General features: G+C 35.6%; 2 protein-coding genes across 2 annotated transcripts in view; one reads left to right on the forward strand and one right to left on the reverse strand.

The window, feature by feature from the left end:
- Positions 1–739: 739 nt before the first annotated feature.
- On the reverse strand, positions 740–4,553 carry LOC105215342 (intraflagellar transport protein 80 homolog). Its single transcript, XM_029042311.2, has 9 exons — positions 3,591–4,553; positions 3,243–3,520; positions 2,982–3,160; positions 2,693–2,920; positions 2,250–2,629; positions 1,981–2,150; positions 1,467–1,914; positions 1,108–1,399; positions 740–1,052 (listed from the first exon to the last, which is right to left on the reverse strand). Exons 1-9 carry the CDS (start codon positions 3,773–3,775, stop codon positions 762–764), a joined length of 2,451 nt encoding a protein of 816 aa, XP_028898144.1. The 5' UTR covers positions 3,776–4,553; the 3' UTR covers positions 740–761.
- Positions 4,554–17,146: 12,593 nt separating this feature from the next.
- The window catches only part of At2g31690 (uncharacterized), a 34,145-nt gene continuing 25,458 nt past the window's right edge, over positions 17,147–25,833 (forward strand). Inside the window, exon 1 of the mRNA XM_011189180.3 lies at positions 17,147–17,730. Within this exon, the coding sequence (XP_011187482.1) occupies positions 17,670–17,730 (61 nt within the window). The 5' untranslated portion in view covers positions 17,147–17,669. The remainder of the gene's footprint in view (positions 17,731–25,833) is intronic.

Raw genomic sequence — 25,833 nt, forward strand, 5'->3', positions numbered from 1 at the left:
ATTTTCAGCCGGGTAAAAGAAGTCCGAGCATCGCTGACATTGCATGCATATTTCAAATCTAGAAATATGTTTCGATTTTCAATTGTAGGCTAATAGTACTTAATAAATCGGGCTGTCATGTTGTTACTGTAATAAGTTAACTAAATTTGTTCATTCGAAAATAGGTTTCGCCTGCTTAATGACTAGTAGCTAAGATTCATAAAGTTATTAAAATGAACAGGGAGTACCCTTCAAATAAACCAAAGGTGAGGTTAGATCTCTGCCTTTTTCTGCATTTGCAGAAGGTCTCTTTAGACAGTTATGAACACTGTCGTTTGTGGTACCTGATGTATCAGAAATACCCTCACGATTCAAAAAAGCGCTTCTAGCCATTTCGCTAGATTCGCCGAAGGTGTGCCTACCAAGGTGTTTCAACCTTAGTCGGGCAAATTGTCATGCGATGTCTGTAAATCTAGCTCTCGTAAACAAGTGGACCATGGAGGGCCAACTCGCTCCCATTCCGGTGTTAATATTGCTTGAGAGGGGGTACTTGCAAACTTATCCGCTTTGCAGCTCCAACGTTTCCGCAGTGGTTGGGTACCCACTCAAGTCAGATACCAAACTGGCTAGAAGTTATTGATAAGGAAGTTAAACACTCCTTTACCAACCAGGAGCACACTGTCATCAATTTCAATACTAGTATTTGCAAGAGGCCGCACTACGGAGCAGTATGTCTACGCAAATGAACTAAAACTCAGCATAAATTATTCTTGAATTAGATTTTATTCACTTAGGTCATTATCCTTCAATTGGAATGGTAAAAATACGGTGTCCCATTCATCACGTTGTAAAGCTTTTAAATATCTACGTCTCTGCTCTAGCACTTTAACCAACAGTTCGGGTTCATGTTTCTGCGCTACCTCCAGGGCACGCCGCCAATTGTGCATACGCAAGCAGAGAGTAACAGCTTCCGGGAACTTCTTGTTATGCAAGAGAATAGTCTCTGCTTCGATTAAGCGTCCGAGCATTAGTGAGTTCTCCGCCATTTGTTCCGGACTCGCCGAGGTTAATTCCTAGAAAGCAGTGTTAGTAAATTTTGGTAGAAATTCTATATTTGTTTTACTGTACTTTGATGTATTGCAAATAGCTGACTTTGTCGATCTGCAGCGCTGCCGAATATGCCTCCTCGCTGATTTGCAGTTGATTTTTGCGCGTGGCTACTGCAGCAAGTGTTGCCCAGAGGTTGCCACTTTGTGCTAAACGGCAAATTTTCAGCGCCTGCTGCCACTGACCCTCCATCAGCGTGCGATGTAAAATTTCACAATATATATTCACATTGACGGGCAGCAAAGCACCGGCGCAGCGGAAAGTAACGATGGCATCTTCGAAGGACTCCAATGTGATATTTTTACCAAACTCGCTAAATCAGTGAATAAAAATATATTATTTGACTTCCCTTTGGTGCAGAAAATCTGTGATCAACTCACGTCGCATCTATAGTGATCGTTGTTAGTGCAATCAATGTTGGATCTGCTGCCCCCTCGCCAGGGCAATACCAAATGCTGTAGCAGGTATCGTGTACGCCCACCAAAATATTTGTCTCACTGCCCCACATAACGGTCGTCACTTGTGTACCGATTTTGTAAATTTCACCACTGTTATTTGTGCGTCCGCGTTCGGTGTTGCCATTCACTCCAGCCACAGCCCCCAAACCATTACCTCCGCCCACTCCACCGCCACTAGCCCCACCACTGCTATTTAGATTACGCGTCTCTGTGATGTACAATTCTCGATTATTGTCTATAAGCACCAAATATTGATCATCCAGTGTGCCGGCGCGGCATGCGGAGATCTCGGATATTTGAGTTTTTGCGCGCAGCGAATGTGGTTCATATTGTCTAGAAGCGCCGGGCACGAGGTCAAAGATGTGAATTACTTCGACCGATAACGAAATATTATTATTATCAGGAAGTTTTACTAAAAAGTATTTATAATGTTTACCGGTGTTATCTGAGTTATCTCGTATTGCTAAAACATCCAATCCGAGAGATACAGCTCGCCATGTAAGTAGCGGTACTTGTGCTTGTAAACCTGGATAGCGTGGATTCAAATGCAAGCGTCCCGTGTAGGTATAAACCCAAATCGATGTAGCATCTAAGACCATGAAGAATCTGAATCAATAATATATATTTCAAAAACGTTAGAGGTTTCCATGGTTAATATTTTCAAGCAAACATATTTATATTTGGTATTTCTCTTTCCATACTCACTTCTTGCCCACTTCAATCACTCGCACATCTGTTCTGCCATCAATAATTATCGGGGTGTTGATATATTTCTCATTGTAAATATGCAATTGATTAGAAGTGGCGACAATTAAGTGCCCATATCCCAAACCAAAATTGATGACGCGCTCAGGAAAGTCCAAAATATCGCTGCTACTGTTTGTGATGTCCTGTAACATAATAGTTTTGCGACCCGTTGTGGTTGCCTTCAGATTGCGTGAGATTAATTGGCGTTCCACAATATAACCCACAATAAGGTTGCCGGTCGAAGTGCCACAAGCCACTTGTGTGCCATCCGATGACCATGCCATTGTATAAAAGGAACCGACAGCGGGTTCACTGAAACGACTGCTGCTATAGGACCACTGGTGGGTATAAAGGAGAGTCATTATGGACTCGAACTATTTTTGTTAGGAAGTACTACTTACCCCTGCGCTGGAGCACAACTTTAGCATATTGAAGGACCCTACTAAAAGCACATCCTTTTCCGAGTTGAAGCACACTGAAGTAATGGCATATTCCTCTGTTGAGCTCGTGAACAAATTAGCGCCTTGTGCATCCCAAATCTTGAACCGAAAGTCTTCGCCACCCGATGCGATAATATTCGAATGCGTGGACCAGCTCAGCGAAAGAACAAGGCCATCATGAGCCCGCCACTGCAAAATATAACTATGATTTTTTGAAGACCTTTATATATTCTTTACTAGGCGCACGTACCCTTGTTAACTTGCTATTCGCTGCGAGGGGCTTGATAGACATGTAGCAGCCCTGACTGAAAACCATCGAAGTGGAATTGGGCGCCCAACGTGCGCAACTAATGGGTTCATCGCTCTGTATTACAGTAGAGCGCAGCATACCAGAGCGTGACCAAATCTTGATAACACCATCCTCGCCAGCTGCAATATCAAAAAAAAAAAAAATCGAGAGGAAATGCTACGTGACCTAAATCGTATACTAAACACAAGACACAGTGCTTACCTGTGAGTAGACCGGCGCCATCCGGGCTCCAACGTCCTGTGCTGATCGCAGCGCTATGTGCTGAAATATTCCGCTCCACCCGCGCGCTCTTATTCAGTATTATTAAGCGGCCATCATTGCTGCAGATGAGTAGTGTATCACTTCCTTTGCCGCCACCACTGTTGCGCCCACCCAAGAGCAGCCAATGCAAATCGGTGGGTATGAAGTCATCGGGCAGTTTGGCCACTTCCACGGAATCGCGTGTAACGGCGCTCCATTTGTAGATCTGGTGATCATCACTGTTTTGGAAGAATACCAAATTTTTGAGGAACACGCCAATCAATAGTATTGCCTTCGAAGAGTTCGTACCTAACAAAGTAAATTTCTTCATTGCTGCTCCAGTCCACACAGCTTAAAGGTATAATATTCGACTTCTCATTACTTTCCTTCTCCTTGGCTCCACTCGAGTTTCTTTGTGTTGCCGAATTCCGCAGCCGATAATCCACATTAGTATTAACTGAGGTTCGCTTGCAAATATGAGTCTTTAAACGCATTTTAAAAAACTTGTTTTATTCTCCATAAAAACTCTTCAGACACTAATTTTTTTCTCGAGCTGTCGAATTGTTTGGCTAGTGGCGTTGTCATAGTGATTCTATTACAATTTTAAGGGAAGCAACCCTTAGCGTTGACGACTTTCACCTGTTGGTTCGTTTAACTAAAACTGAATATAAATGTGTGAGCGCTGCACAAGTAAAAGCATATATATATATATATATATATATCCCAGTTTTAGAATCCACTTTGCAACCCAATGCTATTGCGTTGACCATTTATGAATGAGTTCAAAAGAAGGATCTGGTCTTACCATTGCTAACATATAATTTATTCTGTATGTTTTTATACTCTCGCAACAAAAGTTGCTAAGAGAGTATTATACTCGTAGTTTTCACATAACGGTTGTTTGTAAGTCATAAAACTAAACGAGTTAGATATATGCCCTTCCGTCTGTCCGTCTGTGCAAGCTGTAACTTGAGTAAAAATTGAGATATCTTGACGAAACTTGGCACACATATTCCTTGAGACCGTGAGAGGGTGGGCATTCGAAAATGGGCAAATTCGAACCACTGTCACGCCCACAAAATGGCGAAATCCGAAAACACATAAAGTGTCATAACTAAGCTATAAATAAAGTTATAAAAGTTTAGAAAAAAGGATCGCACTAGTAAGGGGCATATTTGGATGTAATCTTTTTGGGTAAGTGGGCGTGGCCCCCCACCAAAATTGGATATTTGTACGGTTCGGTATTTACAGAAGAAATAGCAGAAAGAAGTTGCACTTATATATTTTTACAAAATGGAAAATGGGCGTGGCATCGCCCACATATGGGTCAAAAACCATATCTCAGGAACTTCTCGACAGATTTCAATGAAATTCGGTGTATAATATTTTCTTGACACCCTGATGACACGTGTGGAAAATTGATGAAATCGGTTCACAACCACGACAACTTCCCATATAACTCAATTTTGAATTCCATCTTATTCCTTCACTTTATAATATATACATAAGGAACCAATGAAGATAGATAAATAAAACTTTACACAAATATTGTATATGATCCGTGGCATCACTTGTGAAAAAATTGTTGAAATCGGACTATAAATGTTTAATGCCCCGGAAATCGAATATGAAGAACTCAGTGCCTTATGGTAATTTTTCACCGAAAATATCGGTAAATCTCTCAGATATCTCAACTTAATTCAGAGTAAAGCGTTTTCTTCTAATAGTGTGTCTCTGTGGCAAAAATGGTTAAAATCGGGTCATAACTTCCCTTAGCTCTCATATAGTTAATTATAGGATTTTCAAAAATACGGTGGCATTTATTCCGCATATATCGGTTAATATGTGAGATATCTTAGCAAAATTAAGTGAGCATATCGTCTTGTATATAGTGTAGCTTAGTGGGGAAAATAAGTGAAATCGGCTTAAGAATTACCTCAGCCCTCATACACTATACATGATCAATTTCGTTTTTCTATTGGACTTTATGCCGAATATATGTGTCAAATTGTATGTGATCTTAATAATAATATAACAATAAATTGCGAAAGTATACAATGTTCGGTTGCACCCGAACTCAACCTTTCCTTAGTTGTTTTGAATTTGTATTGTTTATTGTAACTAATATATTGAATAATCTCTCCTTTTAATTATTCGTCTGCACTAACATTTGTAGGATCAAAGAAAGTTGTTCTCTATTTCTGGTTCAGATTTTTTTCAACATACACACAATTTCGATATTTATCTCTTAGTGACTCTATCTCATATTTTTTAAGAACGATATATAGAAGAACAAAAAACATAATTAATCAATCTATTGAGAACTCTGTAAACCTTATTTCATTCCTTGCTAATCAAGCATTTTCGTTTCAAATAACCTACAACACATTAAAAAATGCATAATCATAGGTAGCACATATTTCCATTGCACAAAGTTGTGTCTTTGCTGTGTCCACAAAATATAATATGATACTCTTGGCCTCTGCTTCTGGATAGAGTCTACGATCACATAGTTGGCATTGGTAACAAAGTAAATCGAAGTTTTCTGAACAAATAACATAGCTGTGACTAAAAGCTCTACAGAAATAACTAATGAAATCATTTTAAGAAAAGGCTAAGTTCGGGTGTAACCGAACATTTTATACTCTCCCAATTTATTGAAGAAATTTTATTAAGATAACGCACAAATTTACCCATAAATTCGGCATAAAGTTTAATAGAATAACGAAAATCGTCATATATAGATATGAGGGCTGAGGTAATTCCTGAACCGATTCCAATCAATTTCACCAGCAAGGGACACTATATCCAATACTACACGCTCACTTAATTTTGCTAAGATATATCACATATTACCCAATACATATATGCGTAATAAAGCCCAACGAATTTTTGAAAAACCTATAATTATGTATATGGGAGCTAAGAGATGTTGTGACCCGATTTTAATAATTTTTGGAACAGAGACACACTATTGGAAGAAAACAATTTCCTCTGAATTACATTAAATTAGCTGAGAGATTTACCATTTTTTCGGTTAAAATTTAACCTTAGGCGCTGAGTTTAACATGTTCGATATCTGGGGCCTTGAAAAGTTATAGTCCGTTTTCGACAATTTTTTCACAAGTGATGCCACAGATCATATACTGTATTTGTGTAAAGTCTTATTTCGCTATAATCATTGGTTCCTAATGTATATATTATTAAGTGAAGGATTCAGATGGAATTCAAAATTGAGTTATAAAGAAAGTAGTCGTGGTTGTGAACCGAATTCATCCATTTTCCACACATGTCTCCAGGGTGTCAATAAAATATTATATACCGAATTTCATTGAAATCTGTCGAATAGTTCCTGAGATATGGTTTTTGACCCATAAATGGGCGATGCCACGCCCATTTTCCATTTTGTACAAAGATTTGAGATCCTTCTGCTATCATTTCAGTGAAATTTTATGTTTCTGACGTTTCTCGTTAGTGAGTTAACGCACTTTTAGTCATTTTCAACCTAACCTTTGTATGGGAGGTGGGCGTGGTTATTATCCGATTTCTTTCATTTTTGGACTGTATAAGGAAACGGCTAAAAGAAACGACTGCAGAAAGTTTGGTTTATATAGCTTTATTGGTTTGCAAGATATATGGGGGCGGGGTCACGCCCACTTTTCGAAAAAAAAAATCACATTCAAATGTGCCCCTCCCTAATGCGATCCTATGTTCCAAATTGTATTTTCGTAACTTTATTTATGGCGTAGTTATAGCTCTTTATGTGTTTTTGGTTATCGCCATTTTGTGGGCGTGGCAGTGGTCCGATTCCGCCCATCTTCGAACTTAACCCTCTTATGGCGCCAAGGAGCACGTGTTAATTCATTAAGATATCTTAATTTTTACTCAAGTTACAGTTTGCACAGACGGACGGACGGACGGACGGACAGACAGACATTCGGATTTGAACTTTACTCGTCACCCTGATCACTTTGGTATATATAACCCTATATCTAACTCGTTTAGTTTTAGGACTTACAAACAACCGTTATGTGGACAAAACTATAATACTCTCTTTAGCAACTTTTGTTGCGAGCGTATAAAAAATTCCTATAAAACGATGCAATGGAAGCTGAAAAATTGTCATGGTCATGTTATAATAAAAATCCCAAAAGTTTTTTTTACAAATTAGTCGACCTATTTATACATTTTTTGCACAGAAAATTTGAACAAAATATATAAATTTTATTAAAGTGAAAGGTTTTATTACGACAACAACAAAATTGCTGTTTTATATGTCGCTGCCTTCTTCAAAATGTTCAAGAAGCTTGCTTCAAGACTATAATTCATTAATCAATTATCACCTATTTTGCAGGAGATATTTCATTATTCCAAGTATCTCTCACATTTTCGAAAGAGAGTGCTCTCAAGCAATCCTTCAAACTGCTAAAACCAAATAATGAACTGAATAATTCCTAAACCAAAAATAGTATATATTCACTTATTGAAAGTCGAAGTTCTTCATAACTCGAACTCTAGAATTGTCAATAGAAGTCAAATTTCATACAAATTAGCTTCCATAAAAATTGGAATTATATATTTTTTGGGGTTTATGGTGATTCGAACAAATTCTCAAGTTTATATAAATATAGTTTGCTTTGTACAATAAAAAAATTATTTTAATATGAGTTCGAGTTGATTATATTAACTAAGAAAATTGTATCAATAATTTCTACTCACATTAATCACAGCTGTGTGCATATATAACATAGAAATTAATTGAACAAAGTTATATAATGAGAGAAAGTATTCCGTAACGAGCAAGATTATTTGGGCCATATGAATTCAGTGAAAGTGTTAGGAGGGCACTTTTATCTTAAGAAAGGCATTGTCACATGTTAATTAGTGTCACTTACGTAATTTAGAAAATAGGTGAACAATTTCGGTAATAAGCGCTAATTAGGTGTTACGTATGCATGATTATTGTATATCCGAATGACCGACTTCGGTTGTAGATAACCATTTCTATATACATACATACATATGAAATAGTAAACAAAAATCTATGTCTGTCATGAGAGTTGAAGAAATGTGACATAATTCACTCACATTCAATAAGCTTTTTAAATATTTTCGTTACTTCTAGTAATATGCGTCTTAGAGTTACATAATTTGTATGCTTGGCAGCATGATGAACTGAACACAACATTTCTGAAACTAATCGAGATGTTTGTCCGTCCGTTCGTCGAAGGAAACTGTGATATTTAGTACAGAAAATCGCAGGAGAGACATCTGTAGTTCAAAAAATGTTGGAAAGTGGGCGTGGTCCACTTGTACAGTTTCTGGTAAATAAAATAATAATAAAAAAATAGTTCCTAACCAGGAATTTTGTATTTAATTTTGCTTTGCCAAAGAAAAATTTAACTTAATATTTTACAGTAACTGCAAGCAAATTTGAAAGATCGTAGACATCTGTATAACCATTGGCAAGAATCAATAAAACTTAACTTTGCTTAAATATGTAATAACTCTATGCTGCAAAAAAACCCCTTCATAAGATACAGGAAACAAATTGAAGATAAAAGAAAATACTTTTAACCAATAACCTCTATTTTTTTGTTCCAAAATCAATGGTTCAAATAAAGGGTGATTTTTTAAGAGCTTGATAACTTTTAAAAAAAAAAAAACGCATAAAATTTGCAAAATCTCATCGGTTCTTTATTTGAAACGTTAGATTGGTTCATGACATTTACTTTTTGAAGATAATTTCATTTAAATGTTGACCGCGGCTGCCTCTTAGGTGGTCCATTCGGAAAGTCCAATTTTGGGCAACTTTTTCGAGCATTTCGGCCGGAATAGCCCGAATTTCTTCGGAAATGTTGTCTTCCAAAGCTGGAATAGTTGCTGGCTTATTTCTGTAGACTTTAGACTTGACGTAGCCCCACAAAAAATAGTCTAAAGGCGTTAAATCGCATGATCTTGGTGGCCAACTTACGGGTCCATTTCTTGAGATGAATTGTTCTCCGAAGTTTTCCCTCAAAATGGCCATAGAATCGCGAGCTGTGTGGCATGTAGCGCCATCTTGTTGAAACCACATGTCAACCAAGTTCAGTTCTTCCATTTTTGGCAACAAAAAGTTTGTTAGCATCGAACGATAGCGATCGCCATTCACCGTAACGTTGCGTCCAACAGCATCTTTGAAAAAATACGGTCCAATGATTCCACCAGCGTACAAACCACACCAAACAGTGCATTTTTCGGGATGCATGGGCAGTTCTTGAACGGCTTCTGGTTGCTCTTCACCCCAAATGCGGCAATTTTGCTTATTTACGTAGCCATTCAACCAGAAATGAGCCTCATCGCTGAACAAAATTTGTCGATAAAAAAGCGGATTTCACATTTCGAACCGAACACTGATTTTGGTAATAAAATTCAATGATTTGCAAGCGTTGCTCGTTAGTAAGTCTATTCATGATGAAATGTCAAAGCATACTGAGCATCTTTCTCTTTGACACCATGTCTGAAATCCCACGTGATCTGTCAAATACTAATGCATGAAAATCCTAACCTCAAAAAAATCACCCGTTATATGCTTTGATGATTGAGTTTAGTTTTTATTCCATGTGAACAAAGGCATTATATACTAATAGTTTCGATCGTAAATCTTGAGGTTTATGGGGTGTAGTGTAAGCATTGCATTGGTACTATTCTTCGAACAATTTTTATGAAAGCAGCCTAGTTGGCAGTCTTTGACAGCTCCAAGTCCATTTCAATTAAGTAAACCAGAATGTCGAGAGAAATGTATTATGATCAAATAGAAAGATTTGTCTAATGTCTACTTACAAAAGAGAACAAGAAACATATGACCATCTTTTGAAACTTAACTTAGAATAACGATTAATAATGAAATAGAGGGTGGCTGAGAACATTAGAAGAATAGACCCATAATTGACGTGTGTAAATAGAAATACAATTTTAAGTCGCTTAATAATTAATTTTGGTTTTCTATTAAGCTTTATTTTCACCTTAAAAGCATTTGTTCTTACACGAAGACATACAGAATGTTTGTGTATGCAAGTCCATACATATTGGGCGTTGTCTTCGGACAGTGTGACCGAGCATATTTCCTTAAACATACGAAATTGCCGTGATAATAATATTTACACAGCTCTACATGCAACGGTATATGCTTATAAGTATTTGTCTATTGCTTTGAATATTCCAGGCGCATTAGAATAATGGTTACGGAAATGACTACACAAGTCTGGACGGACATGCTTTCGTTTCCTAATGTGCTTTCCATGTATGACCTAAAAAACTATTAAGGATGTAGTGCTTTTCTACTTCACCCAAGCCAGCGAAATTGAATATATAAGGGTTGGGGTGGCCATTAAATTCATGGCTAATTTGGAGCTTTGTCTTGTAATCGATTTGGTTGACTTTTATCAAGCTTTTAATACTTCGGAGCACTCTCTTCTGTTTTTAGTTGGCTTGTTTAGTGAATGAACTTTAATTGATGCTATTTAATTTGTTTGATTGTTGACCAAATTAATCGTACGAATGTAAGTAAATGCATTTATAGAGGGCATATAAAAAATGGGGATTTACTAGCAAGTACTCAAAACATTTACTTGTCGGTAACGAGGAATTTTAAAAATACTGAAACCAATTTAACAAGTAATTGACCAACCGCACACATTTGAAAATGGCCAAGATCGGTACTCGAAATTGAAAAACTGTACATATAGGATCGGGTTTTATAATTAATCTTATATGTGTGAATGTCTACATTTATCATTAGATTGATCTCAATCAATGTTTTAACAGTGTTTATATAGGGTACTTTGGAAACTTGTTTCGAAGTTTGTTTGATATATTAATCAAATGTACTTTTTTACAATTCATTTCATAACCACCCTGTATGTGGCGCAATAAGAAGTAAATTTCGTTGATGTGTCTGTACTTTAAGTGTATGGCCATTTTTTATTTGCCGCTCGAAGATGGATGACACGTTCTTGTATTACCGTTTGACAAATTCACCTCCTCGCATGTCAAAGTTAAAGGTAATTAAGGTGCACGGAAGGTGCAATTTAGCGTGTCCCTCACACTCACACCCTACAGGAAATCTAATAATAACACAAAAAGGGCACAAAAATTTGATTTTGTGTTTACCAAAATGAAGGTGATTTTAGTAATAGCCGATCTAAATAATAGCTTCCTGACGTGATGTAAGCAAATTGAACCGCACTTAACTAATCACAGACTTAAGAAAAGCTACAAAGGATAGTGAACTTCATATAAAAATCTAAAGAAAAAAGTGAAAATTAAAATGTTTTTTAAACATTTCATATTTGAGGCTGAGTCGACAGTAAAGTAAATAACGCCTTTTAATTGTTTCGCTATTCAATCTAGATAAGGTAGACGTAACGGAAAGATTTTGCATTGGGCTTGCTTGAATCTTGTCCTGACTGGATTTCGACACATTCAATCACATCGGCTAGATTTGCAAACAAAAAACTCAACTTGAATAACGTTGAGAAATATCTGAAGGCTTAAATGTATTGCCTGAAATGCTTTAAGGATTATGACTGATTTCTGTTCCCTGCACTCACTTCATCAAAAAATTTTAAGGATACTCATATAATAAAAATATGTGCACATATCTGAACACACAAACATCAAATGGCACATGTAAATGAATCCTGACGCGAAATCCGGAACTTTCTGCAGTCGTTTCCCTTACGTACCCCAACATACACCATACAAAGGTTAGGTTGAAAATTACTAAAAGTGCGTCAACTCACTAACGAAAAACATCAGAAATACAAAATTTTACAGAAGAAATACCAGGAGGAAGCTGCATTCAGATTTTTTACAAGTGGCGGCGCCCACTTATGGGTCAAAAACCAAAAACCAACTACTCGACCGATTCGAATGAAATTCGGTACATAATATTTTCTTGACACCCTGATAACACGGATAAATCGGGCGAAATCGGTTTACAACCCCGACCAGGAGCTCTAACGATTTTTGATCGAAATATTCATTCCGAACCCGACTTGTATGTTTGCAGTCATTGTCCTGTTGGTATAGAAAGTTATCTTCAAAGCTCATTTTTTGCGTTGTGGGCTCAAAATTTGTATCCTGCATCAGTACATAGAATTCTCCCGTCATTTGCTTTCGACCATTACTAGAGGATTTGATTGACGACTGTAGCTAAAGCAACCCAAAATTAAAACATTTCTACCTCCGAACCTTATGGTGCTTTGGGCGTACTTACTTTGAAGCCTCTCATGACTCTTTCGAGAAACTTTTTCTCTGTCTTTCGTATTTATTAATTCAAATTTACTCCCAATTCTTGATATTAGTATTGTTAATGAAAGGTGTTTAGATTTGGTAGTAGATGTTTAGATTTAGAATAACAGTACATTGATTACATAAATTTCGTATACTACGAGTTTCTATGGAATAATCACACCGACAGTACTAACTTTTTTTTTTTTAATTTAACACTAATCTGGAATTATTTTTATTCAAACGAGTTTCTTATTGAAAGGTTTTATGGTATGTAACAATGCAATTTTTGTTTAGTGTAAACAACATTATAGAGAAAACGCTGTGGATATCCAATAAGTCAAACTATTTCTCAATATTATTTTGCATTTTATAACTTATTCTCTAAAGTGAGAGAATAGAGACATTTCGACTTTTTGTATTATATTGAAGACATATTTAGTTTATGAACTTTCCCCAGATCTACATTCCAGTGTCCTGGAAGGCTGATCTTTGCTTTTGACTTTTTCGAAAAATACATGATTCAAAACGGAAGCATAAACTAATAATAGCACAAGTTATATGAAATGAAGGCTAAGACCTTTGCGGCATCAAGAACTGCACAGCACAATTTATATGCACCATACATACATATGTACTTTAAAAAATCTACTGAAATTAAATGCTCCTCTCTGAATTTTCTTCGAAGAAAACAAATATATGTTTATACATATACAAAATATGAAAATATAAGCAGGCATGACTATATGCATATATGTACAAGCCGACATGTCCCTGAATATTTACAAACAATGATGTCGGAAAATGTCTGCTGACAATGACAATGACGATGCAGTTCTCTCGCAATAAAAATTTTGCATTTGTTGAACAAGTTGGTGTGATAAGTATATACATACATACTCATATCAAGCAGTTTATTTGTTAAGGTTTCTCGCCATCGTCGGCCGATAGACCATTAAGTTCATAAAGTGTCTGATTTTGAGTAGAAACGGTGATAAGATGGGATTTTATATTTCAAAAACAATAAACATGGATTTTAAATTAAATTATTAAATAAGTTTAATATATTAATTTTGTAAAAGACTTTGGTTCTCAGTACCGCGGCAATATAATAGGAACTTCCTTGATATAGACATAATAGTGGTGAAATGCCACCTTAGTAGAATATATGATCTCTTCTAAAGAAAAAGAAATGTATGTTTCATCAGAACACTGCACATTTCACAAATTAATGAAATCGATGCCAAACTTGTTTCAGATGAGAAATGATTTGCTTTAATAAACATATCTTTAAAAGGAGTCGAAGTTTTGCCTGTCAAACTATTTATAATCAGACCGATCTTCCAATCAGCACCACATACGTTAAGTAATATCAATATCGATCATTGAATGTAACTTAGTTCTCATCATGTGATGTCATTCATCATTGAATTTATATCACGCGATTATTGTTCCTTTGATTTACTAGCATGTGATGGAATATTGACATGAGATGGGGAAGTTTGGAAGTTAAATTAAATTTTCTTGAATTTTCAAGTCCTGCATTTTAAAATATTCCATAAATTGTCTGCCAAAGCGGAAGTGGTTTTACCTCAATCAAATGGCCACACAACACGAGAGTAGTTCCTATACCTAACAAGGTCCTAAGCATAATTTCAGCAGCTTTCAATGGCAATGCAGTCATCACACGAAATGTGTGGAGCATTTTTGCAAAGCTGTGAGAAATTAATTATTTCAAAGCAATTTCGCACGCATTGTCATGCACGCGATTATGTGTTGTTAAAAACTCTGTCATGACTTCCCTGAAATGAGCACTTCTCAGAGCAATGACAGCACGGACCCAAAAACGGATTGAATTGTGTCGAGTTTTGTGCGGAGGAATGCGTTGCGCTCGACCCATGCGTGTTTTTAATCTCATTTTTGACTTTAATTTCCACAACAACAACATTGAAGCGATCGAGTCACAACCCTTAACAAGACAACAAACTTGTCAAATGTGCAACTTCGCACACAGGTGCTGCTTGCCGCTGCGGTTAATTGCTTAGTTGTTTATGTTTGTATTTGTGCCGCTGGTAACCACTACTTATACGCCTGCCGCCATATCTGCCACAAAGCACTGTCGTCGAGCAACACTCATCGGAGCATTAAAAAGTTATAGACACACACACACATTCCCACCTCAATAGATTTCAATTCGATTGCAACGAACAGCGGCGAACAAACACACACACTCAGACCCGCACTTGGCGAGCTTAGTGGCGCGTTTTCAATCGCTTTTAGTCCACGAGGTTCGCCGTAGTACTACCAGAGAACTTACAACATAGAGAAGGTGCAGGTTCGACAGCGACTGAAATTCAAGTCTGAAAGAAGTGTACTAGGGAATTTACCACGCTGCTGGGAAACTCACCTCATGAAAAGTTAACAGCGATTTCAGTTTTAGCATAGGGAATTCTGTAAAACGAGAAATCGCTGGCACATGAAATAATCATTTGATGTTTTTCAAATTCATTTAAATTTTGTATTTTTTTTTTTTATTTCAAGTTATTTTAAACTAATTTATAAATTGAAATAATTAATAATTAAAATCATATTTTTACCCAATTATTAATAAAATGAATGAAAAATTATGTTTATGATGAGCGTCGAACCTGTTGCCCTTTCTCAACTAGGGAATTCCTTGGATAGGCAAAATAAGAAAATATGTGTGAATATACATATGTATGTACATATGAATGATAATTCACTGATTGTGCGAAAATTCGCCAATTGATGGTAGTCAATCCTGAAAGTCGTGTTTTATTAAATTTATATATTATTCATAAATATTTTTATTTCATTTAATTTTTATTAGATATTTTTTATTCAAATCTGATTAAAAAGTCCATTTTATTCTTTAATCATTTAAATAAACTATATAACAAATCTATAATATCATTCTGGACTCGAACAATCATTGATTTGCCGTCGGCAAATTTCATAACAATGTGTATGTTCAAATATTTTTACTACCATACGCGTGCAAAAATTTATATGTACATACATACATATGTACATATAAATGTGAATATACAAATCTACATTCCGCAGATTTGTCACTTCGACACATCTTCGGAAAAAGCAACTCGCCTACAACAAAAAATTACAACACATTTCCATGTTGAAACGCATGCGTATCAACAACAAAGCATGTGAACTTCATTCATAAGCGCAAGCGTCGCGCACATCTCCGCGCATGCCTTGCCAAAAAGCGGCATTGTCTGGGATGCTAAAAATCACAAATTCAAATAATTTCTGATATTTCCTTCAGAAGAGAAAACTGGCTGTGGCCGAGAATCATATTCATATTTCTATTAGAGCTAGCATCTTGTGCTATGGGTTATAAAATATCAATTAAGCGGATCGACTTTCAGCAGCTTTCGTGGTGCGTGTGGTACGCGCGCATCCGCTATTTAGACAGTGCTCGGGTTCAAATCCTGGCCGAAGTCTTATTTTTCCGCATATTTTATATTTCTGCCACAATTGATGGCAAATATGAAAATTGATTCTTTTGTGATTTTTGTCAAGCTGCTTGAACTGTTGCTACTTTTCGCTTTGACTTCAGCATCAACATCGAAATAGGATTTTAGCTTTTGTCTTCGTCGCGAGGAAGCAGTTTGTCGACACCGACGTGTGCAGCGGGGAAAAGAGTTGACATATTGTTGTTTCTGCTTCTTGATGTTCATAGTTTTTTGTAATGAGTTACTCATGTACGTAAGTTTGAATATGCGTATATGTGCTTTGACGGTCATTCACATTCACATATTCTAATTGGTGCGTTTGCTGTTGCGCATATGAAGGAATGGTGTTGTTGTTCGTATGACGATTGCCAATTCGTAATATTCTACATACATACATATGTACGTACACTTGTAAGTTTGTAGGTCATTCGCGAATATTTGTGCGTTGGTGATTGCTCATATGAAGGAATTCCCTTTTTACGCTTACATAAAAATATATTTATGAATGAATGTAGTAGATACATACATATGTAGAAATATCGTGTACGTGGGAGGTTTTTTATGCGATCGCGCATATGACAGATAATATATACATGTGTATATGCATATCTATACATACAAATGCTCATTTATACCTATAATTTTTTTAAAATGTAGCAATTTTTTTAAATTTTAACACATTTAATTTATAAAACCGAAATATTGAAAAATATTTTTTTAATTTCCTACAAATTCTATTAAATATTTTTCACATTTCATTTATAAATGAAACCGAAATATTGACATAAATTTTTATTTATTTTTCTACAAATTATTTTAAATATTATTTATGAGCTGAAAAAATTCTATTGATCAGTTAAAATTTATAAAAAGTCAAAATAGTTTATCATATCAAAGCATGGGCATATCACATCAAAATGCCAATCATCACAAATGTTCATTCCCCAGCAGTCAATTCTGTTAAATAATAACGAGTAACGAGCGAATGGTGAATTCCCTACTAGCCAATTATAAGCTCTGTAAATGACCGTATCGAGCATCATACAAAAATCAAAATGCTCCTTCTCTATGTTGTAAGTTCTCTGGTACTACGACTTGTGGAAGCCAACAACGCATCGAACCAGCAGTCGAGCAACAGTCAGTCAGCAGCATTGTCGTCGTCCGGTAGTGTTTAGTGGCCACCAGCGAGAGCGCGCTTTTTCGAAAATTCTCAAAAAAAATACTAAAGTAACAAATCATTCGTGGAAGTCGGCGGAAAAGCATACAAAATAAAATTGTCTGTACGGAATAATTTACGTGCAATTTTTTTTGAAAAATATTGAAATTATTTACGCGCTTGGTGCAGTGCAGAAAATAAACCAAAACAAATTTGAATGCGCAAATTTCCAATATTTTAAATTTTCCCAAAAACGTGTGGTTTTACCCCCGTGTGTGAGTGTGTTGGGTTTGCACCAAACTACTGGATGCAAATATTAAAATAACAAAAGATATATCTTATAGCAAGCAGAGCTAAGTAAAACAAAGCAAGTGCCTTTTCAATTACAAAAAAAATATATATATATATATATAAATAATATTTACAACAACACAAGTCTACTATATAAATACAAAATAAAAAATGTCCACTTCAGCGTATATCCTGTCGCTACTCTTGGCGTTGGCATTAGGTGGCACTGCGGGTAAGTAAAAGCTGAACTTGATGCCAAGAAGTAAAGAAAATATGTATTTTTAAAGCTTAAAATGTGTGATTAAATGAGAAACCAGCGCTGAGTTGTGTTGAGCCCTCATAACATTAGGAATTTTTAACAGATCACTGCATAAATTTTACTTTATTTTAAATAAAGTTTTTTTCTGTTTTGCATTTGAAGGCACACAATTTCTCAGCCCACAATTCCATGCGATCCGATTTCATTGCTTTTGCTTTGTGACTCGTTTCCTTCCTACACTCCTTCCTTGCTTCACCCTCTACACCATTGTACGTATGCTAGTAATCAGTGCATTTCTCTGCTTCAATTACTTGCCACCCGCACTAAGCGTTGCTTGACCTCTTCTCCCGTTTGCCCTCATATCCAAAATGTGCATGGCGCAAGTAGAAGGGTTGCATTTCGTTTTGAGTTTCATTTGTCCGTTTTTAAACACGAGGTACCATATTGAACCTAAGGGTATTACAGATTTGTTCACGCAATTGTGGTTGTGCTGGTCTTAATTAGACAGCGCAAACAATTGTATTCAGAGTGATTCTTGGTCGAAATATGTGTATGCATATTCCCCACCGTTAAGAAAAGAACTTCTGTGAAAAAATTATCCCATTACGACATAGCTCATACTCGAAATATTAACAGGGATACGGGTAGGGAAACTGCGCCTATAAAAGAATGTGAATAAAGAATATCGAAATATGTGACCTGGTCTACGAAAAGGGAGCTAACGTGCGAAAACTAGTTTTCTGGGAAACAGCTGTTAAAAATAAACAACATCTCATCTTCCATCCGAATCAACTAAAAAGTGAAAATTGATTTTTTGACACCTAAGCCCCCTTTCCGTAGACCTGGTCACATATGGATAAAAAGTTTGGAGGCTGGATTTTCGTGGTTTACATTCCCACTAGGATTTGCTCTTAATTTTTTTGACGTACATGGAAAGTATATTTTCAACTCAATATAAGTTTTTGATAACAATATGAGGCAAACCAAGTCAGCCAAATGTGTACTTGTATATTACAACTGGAATGAAGGAAAGATAATTGTCAGAAATAGAGTTCAATAATTTAAAATTTTAAAATAGATTTATGCAATTTCTGCAAGTACACTGTGTTGTCCACTTCTAAAGAATCGGTCAAATTTTAAACATTTTACAATATTGCTAATACCCTATATATCTTCTCAAGTGAGTATGTAACTGTTGAGTGGTTTCGCCCACACCTAATCACCCCTTAACGGGTCTTTTTGGCTTGTTGCCCGTCGCTTTTGCACATAAAAGTTCGTTAATTGCGTTTGTACGAGTTGTGCCGCGTTATGTTTCAAATAAATTCTTAACTCTATGGCCCCTCTATGACCGCCTTTCCTTTCGCGGTTGCATTCATACGAGTTCAGTGAACTATTTCCGCTTCCATTGTACGGTATCAGTTGGCACTGTGTCAAAAGAGCAACTAAATGTTTTAAAGATTTAAAATATGGCCATAGACATTTTCGGACATTTGGTGAGGAAAACTTGTTGCAAAAGATAAACTGCCTATGGTGGACTGTTATGTTTTCACAAAATTTAACCTGTTTCTGGCAATTAAAGGAACTATTACATCTCAAAATGTCACTGGTTAAACTTGTGGAATAAAAACTCAAGTGCCCTGTAAGTCTTAAACTAATCTGGGTTTCTGGAGATTTCAAACAGTGGTTTCGAGGTTCATATTTTTAGTGGAATCTTTCATAAAATTGTGTTCTACGGAAACAGTATCAGCAAAAATGTACTTGGTCTTAATTGACCCTTATCATATCAGAATTGCTCTTAAAAAAGTTGTGTAAACAAACTAGTGCTAACATTTATCTAAAACAAATCCTTTATAATTGAAATGAAATAATTGATTCAACTTAGATACTCGGCACTACATGTGAACTACTCTGTAAACCGTCAGCCACAGCCTGTGGGCCTTCAGTTCAATGTCAGATAAGTATAAGAGCAATGAAAATGAAAATGCAGCAATGTGGAGCGAATGCGGTGGCCGACATAAATGAATCACTCGATAAATGGCTAAACGGCAGGCAAGGACATCCGTGCTCTTCGTGTAATGGCATTTTAATGTTTCCCAGGATTGCATTAAGAGTGTAAAGCCTTATAGGCCGTTTTATTGCTACCGACACCACATTTGCCAACAGTCGCTGCAAAAAAACTACTACTCATGTGTCATAGCACTTATGTATGGCTATTTGTATGAGTGCCATTGCGTGCTGCGAACAACTTGGGGATGAGGCGGAAAGTCATAAGCCCACATTTGGTTAGAACAACAACAACACTAGCAAAACTACAAAGATGTAGGCCTTGACGAGTCAACAAACGGTAGGCCTTAAGTGAAACACACAAAAATGGAAAATTGAAACCGCAAACAAGAAGTTAACGTCTTCTGCACACAATAGAAGCTAAAGCGCGGCGTTAGTCGCAAATCATGTACGAAATGTGGTATTGACCCCATTCTTTGATGCGTTGCCCTTAAGCACAAATGAAATTTCATTTTTAATTAAATGATGAGTTGAAAACGTTGGCCGCCGTTTTTTAGTGAAATGTACATACTATGTACGTAATAAGTGTAATACCACAGTATATAGTCGTATGTGGATGTTACGGAATATAAAGCGAAGTGTGTCATCGGGTACGAGAATTTAAGAGTTTGCTTGGAGGAACGGACGCTTTAAGGAGCAGTAGGGTGATCTGGTATTCTCCAAATGTCAAACAAAATATGCTGCAGATAGTTTAGGAAATCGCTCTATTTTACACGACACAAATATACGATATGATATCTTATATACGACCAACATCATTAGAAAATATTACCTTATGCTTCGACACAAATTATCAATACGATCGAAATAACTCTTAAAATAAATGTTTCCTTTAAAAGTGAGCTTGCGAACGTATATTTCATCAGCCATTCAGGTATTCTGCTTTAAACCGTTATTTCGAGCAAACTCGTTATTCCAAGTCCGTTATCCAAGTCCAGGTTTGAAATGCTGTATATCTGGTATTACTAATTATTGACCCGAGTTTGCCATTTTCGCCGCATAGACACACTAGTATAAGGAGAACATCTCCTCTGAATTCCCTTAGAATATTTGGTCGATTTACCAATATTTTCGGTAAAAAATGGTCACAAGCACTGACGAAAAAGGTGCTGCTATCAAAGATGTCTCCTTTCCTCCACGAAAATAATGTAATACCAACGCACCAATTTGGGTTTCGTGCAAAACATAGTACAATAGAACAAGTAAATAGAATAACTAACGAAATAAGAAAAGCATTCGAGCACAGAGAGTACTGTTCAGCTATATTTCTAGACGTAGCTCAGGCATTTGATAAGGTGTGGCATGAAGGGCTTTTATATAAGATTAAAAACATTCCGCCTTGAGAATTGTATAAAATATTGGAGTCTTATCTAAAAAATAGACAATTTATGGTTAAAGTGGGAGACTTCATATCTGATGAACGACAAATAAGGGCTGGTGTACCACAAGGCAGTGTTTTAGGCCCAACTCTGTACATCATATATACTGCTGATCTTCCAACAGCTAATAATGTTTTGACATCAATTTTCGCGGATGACACAGCTTTAGTGAGCCGTAACAAATGCCACATTATAGCATCAAGAATATTATCGGAGCACTTAAGATCTGTCGAAGAATGGCTAGCCAACTGGCGTACAAATGTGAATGAACAAAAGTGTAAGCACGTTACGTTTTCGCTAAGACCAAAAATGTGCCCGGCAGTAAAAATGAACAATATTCTAGTGCCTCAAGTGAATGAAGTTATCTATCTTGGTATTCACCTAGATAGAAGGTTTACATGGAGAAAACATATATCTAGCAAAATAACGTGCATGAAGATAAGAGCTGCAAATTTAAATTGGCTTTAAATAAAAACTCTAAACTTAGCCTAGACAACAAAGTGCTTTTATACAATGCGGTCATAAAGCCGATTTGGATGTATGGCATTCAACTGTGGGGTACGACCTGTGCAACTAATATTGATATTATACAAAGTTTCCAATCGAAAATGCTTAGATCAATCACGTGCTCACCATGGTACATTCGCAATGAAAATATCCATAAAGATCTTGGTATCCCTATGGTGAAGAAAGCAGTAGAGGACAGCAGATTGAAATATATATCTAAACTCCGTGATCACCCAAACCCATTGGCCAATGCCTTAGTACATTCCTGCGATCAAACACGCCTAAAAAGAAGGGATATGCCTGCGTACTAAAGAGCAACGTTTCACCAATACAGCTCAATCACTTGTTTGAGCTTGTCTAGTTTTTTAAATAGTTTTAAGATTTTATAACTTATTGTTAGGCTTAAAGTAAAAGCAGATTCAATAAATAAAGAAATATTGAAAAAAAAAAATAAGAAAACTTTGATAACAGTTGTTTATATCATCAAAAAGTGACTTTATTTACAACTGCTACTTTGAATATGGTGGATATATTTGTTACTCCTTAGTGATAATTATTTAATGTCTTCCATTTGAGTTAAATATGATTTTAAATATGATTTTTGATCAATTAGGAAGCATACCATACCATTTTGTGTTGAATTCAATAGGATAATTTTTTTTTGTTGTTCTCACTTGTAAATTTAAGTTATGAATTTATGTGGAGAGTGCTCAGCTCAAAGAGAGGATTCGAAAATGACTTACATAACCTACACTTATATGTACTTAGCTGTATATAATTAAATTACATTTGACTCACTTTGTATCGTGCAATTGTCATTTAGATAAGGCATTCGTGCTTGTCACGAAATCTTTATAATATTTTGCGACTTAATTTAGCTTTGCAGCACAAAATTATAGGTCCCAAAAAGTATTCTCAGCAGATTACATACATTTGCCACTGATAAACTGTTTCAACCGGCTAAAGACAGCAATTAACACACACACACGCACAACTGATAAAGGCGTTTCCGTCGATTGTTTACCTTTTAAAATTAAATGAAAATTTTAATTATACACATTATTTAAAAAATTCAACTGATACAATTTCCGCAGCCAGAATCTTTATTAAAAAACCCAGAATTTAATAATTAAAGTATAAATACATATATAATTAATTCGAATGACATTACTGTGGGCTGTAACCGGCTGCTGCGTGTCTCACTTAATAAACCCAATGAATCAGATGCAAAAAATCAAGAAAATATCGTGCGAATCTTTTACGTGCAGATGAGTGGGTGGATGTGATTATATAGACGGCCGTTGCTGCTTACATATGTATATATGTATGGTATCGTATGAGGAAAACTGCCTTAATTTACATGAGAATGCTAAAATTGTTGTGTGACACGATGGGCGAATGAGTAATTTTGTAAGTCCATGATAAGGAGAAAGATTTGCGAAATCTAAAATAATGGACATATTTACATATTTGTGTAAATGCATCCATACAATTTGCTACCCAAATTAGTTCACTTTGAACCCACGCAATTGTCAATTTCTCAAAGAAAAAATAATTTTTACAATAGTCCGCAATTTTTCTTGTAATTATCATTTTGCACATTCTCCTTACTTTTTTTTTTGGAAAACGTTTTACGACAATTTAGAAATTACCATAATTTCCTTACACATACGAATATATAACTTATCTCTCTGCGCAACAGTTGTTCCTTTACTGCGGGAAATTTTGCACTTGCTTGCTAGGTTTGCCACAAATCGCTGACTGTCTTTCGTTATTTCACAAAAATACAAATACATGTGTCTATATGTGTGCTTTTATGACTTATGCAAGTGCACAAGTTGCACACATTTCTCGCAAAAGTTAGTTACAATTGCAATTTAGATAAATATGTCAAAATATATATACACTCACAGAAGTACGATACTTTATGCATAATTATTTGTACATATGCAGGTATAAGTAAAACACAGAAGCGATATAGAAGGGTTCACTGCGCTTAACCCCACCCACTTAATATCAGTAGTGAGTTTCGTTCCAATCGTAGCAATAGTTAATAAATCAGGTTACCATATTTCAGCCTGTCATTAGTGATTAAATGTGTTGATGGTTCGAGAACAGTTAGTACAAATTATTGAAAAATATTTATGGATCAAAAAGTTTTAATTTGCTTCAGACTGTAATTTGCTTAAGATGTACATATTACAACATATATATTTATTCCATTGTTCCTAGATGAAACATAGGGTCTCAATAAATAAATTATAATTATTTAAAGCTAGGAATTTAATTTATCTTCAAGAATAACCGCTTTTCTGTGCTTCTACTTCGACTTCCCGCCTCCAGGTGTTCGCTGGTCTTCCGCTTCTAAGGCTTCCTTGACAATTCCAATCTAGTAATGTTCTACTAATGTCGTACTGAGGTTTTCGCATAGTGTGGCCGATCCACTTCCATTTACAACATCGAATTTCGTTATGGATCGGTACTTGTTGGTTCCAGTCTAGAGGTTAGCATTACTATACTATTACATACTTTGGTCCTGAATATCCGCATAATATTCCGAAGTATAATACTCTCAACCAAATCAGCGCAAATTTTGATCTATAACCCACTTTTAGTAATTTTCAACCTAACCTTTGTATGGGAGGTGGGCGTGGTTATTATCCGATTTCAACTAATTTCATGGTGTGTGGTGGGGTACGTAAGAGAACCGACTGCAGAAAGTTGGGTTTATATAGCTTTATTGGTTTGCGAGATATATGCAAATAACCGATTTGAGGGATCCAAATATGCCCCTTCCTAGTGCGATCCTTTGTTCCAACTTTTATAACCTTCACCCGACAGCAAATATTCAAAGTAGTGCCGATAGCACTCTTTGGTGTAATTACGTATCCATGTTTTAACCATTGTCACAAATCGGAGTACTCAGACTACCTCTGGTAATTTGTTAGTCCTTACTCTTTAGTTTTTTACGAATATTTTGTTTTGTAATATTAACAAAGTATCGTTGTACCGAGTAACAAAGTACCAGTCTGACAAGCTTAGCTAACTAATTACCAAATAAACATGCTCGGTCTGAATACAAAGGATGCACCGAAAAAGTTGAAAGGAGGCAAAGGAAATACACTATAAAATTCGAAACCATACAATCTAATTAAATTATAGTATAAGAGACTACGCCTTAAGTTTTTGTTTGATGTCAATATGTATGAGTCACAAATAATCGGAAGACCTGGACTTTTAATATAGTCCAAATAATAATATAAATTGTCTACTCAAAATAAGATTTCAGCGATATTCAAAAACATTGTCAAATCATCTAAAACCTTATTATCAATGTTTAGCAAAGTTACACAATGAAAGACACCTTGTGAAAAAAACGTTTGTATTATTGAACTATGTCATTTCAGTACACACATACAATAAAATATAAAATCATTAAATTACAATATATTTTCAATTGATAATTCTTTCGCAAATTACAGTTGATCTCCTTTTTACACGGTTTTTTTTTGCACGGTTTTTTTTTACACGGTGTTTTTGAACACTTCCCAGTTACCATTTGTACACGGTTTTACTTTTTTTACACGGATTTTTTATTTTAATTGTATACTTTTTTGCAATAAAATCAAAATTCCATACGTCAATACGTCACAAATCCAATTATGTTAATAGAATTTAATAAATTTTAAATTAGATTTAAACTAAAAAATACAAATCTTAGATTCGAAAGCCAGTGAAAAGGTTGCAACAATTTCAATACGTAAACAAATAAATGAAGCTATATGAAGAAGTAAGAAAAAAGAAGACACAGCGATTATTGACGAAACTTAAAAATGTATTATTTTTTTACCATTCCCAGAATAGTTGTTGTTTGTTCCTTCTAACAGTAATATGTACATACATATAATACCATAAAAGTCTATAACAACAACAACATTGTAAATTCTCTGTACGAATAGATAGATTTTCATGTAAAATAAGATCTTTTTTACACGTTTTCTATTTTTTGCACGATTTTTTCTTAAATTGGTCCCAATAGCGAGTTTTATATAAAAATTTAATTTTTTTTGCACGGTTTTTTTTTTTACACGAGTAATTTACTGTCCCAGTTAACCGTGCAAAAAGG

Source organism: Zeugodacus cucurbitae, chromosome 3 (assembly GCF_028554725.1).
Source record: "Zeugodacus cucurbitae isolate PBARC_wt_2022May chromosome 3, idZeuCucr1.2, whole genome shotgun sequence".
Taxonomy (NCBI): Eukaryota; Metazoa; Arthropoda; class Insecta; order Diptera; family Tephritidae; genus Zeugodacus; species Zeugodacus cucurbitae.

Excerpts from the sequence above, each read along its gene's own strand:
- LOC105215342 (XM_029042311.2), bottom strand. The coding sequence starts at position 3,775 with ATGCGTTTAAAGACTCATATTTGCAAGCGAACCTCAGTTAATACTAAT. Across the intron at positions 3,161-3,242 it reads TGGCGCCGGTCTACTCACAG|CTGGCGAGGATGGTGTTATC; the intron begins GTAAGCACTGTG and ends TTGATATTGCAG. Across the intron at positions 2,630-2,692 it reads AGTTGTGCTCCAGCGCAGGG|TGGTCCTATAGCAGCAGTCG; the intron begins GTAAGTAGTACT and ends TATACCCACCAG.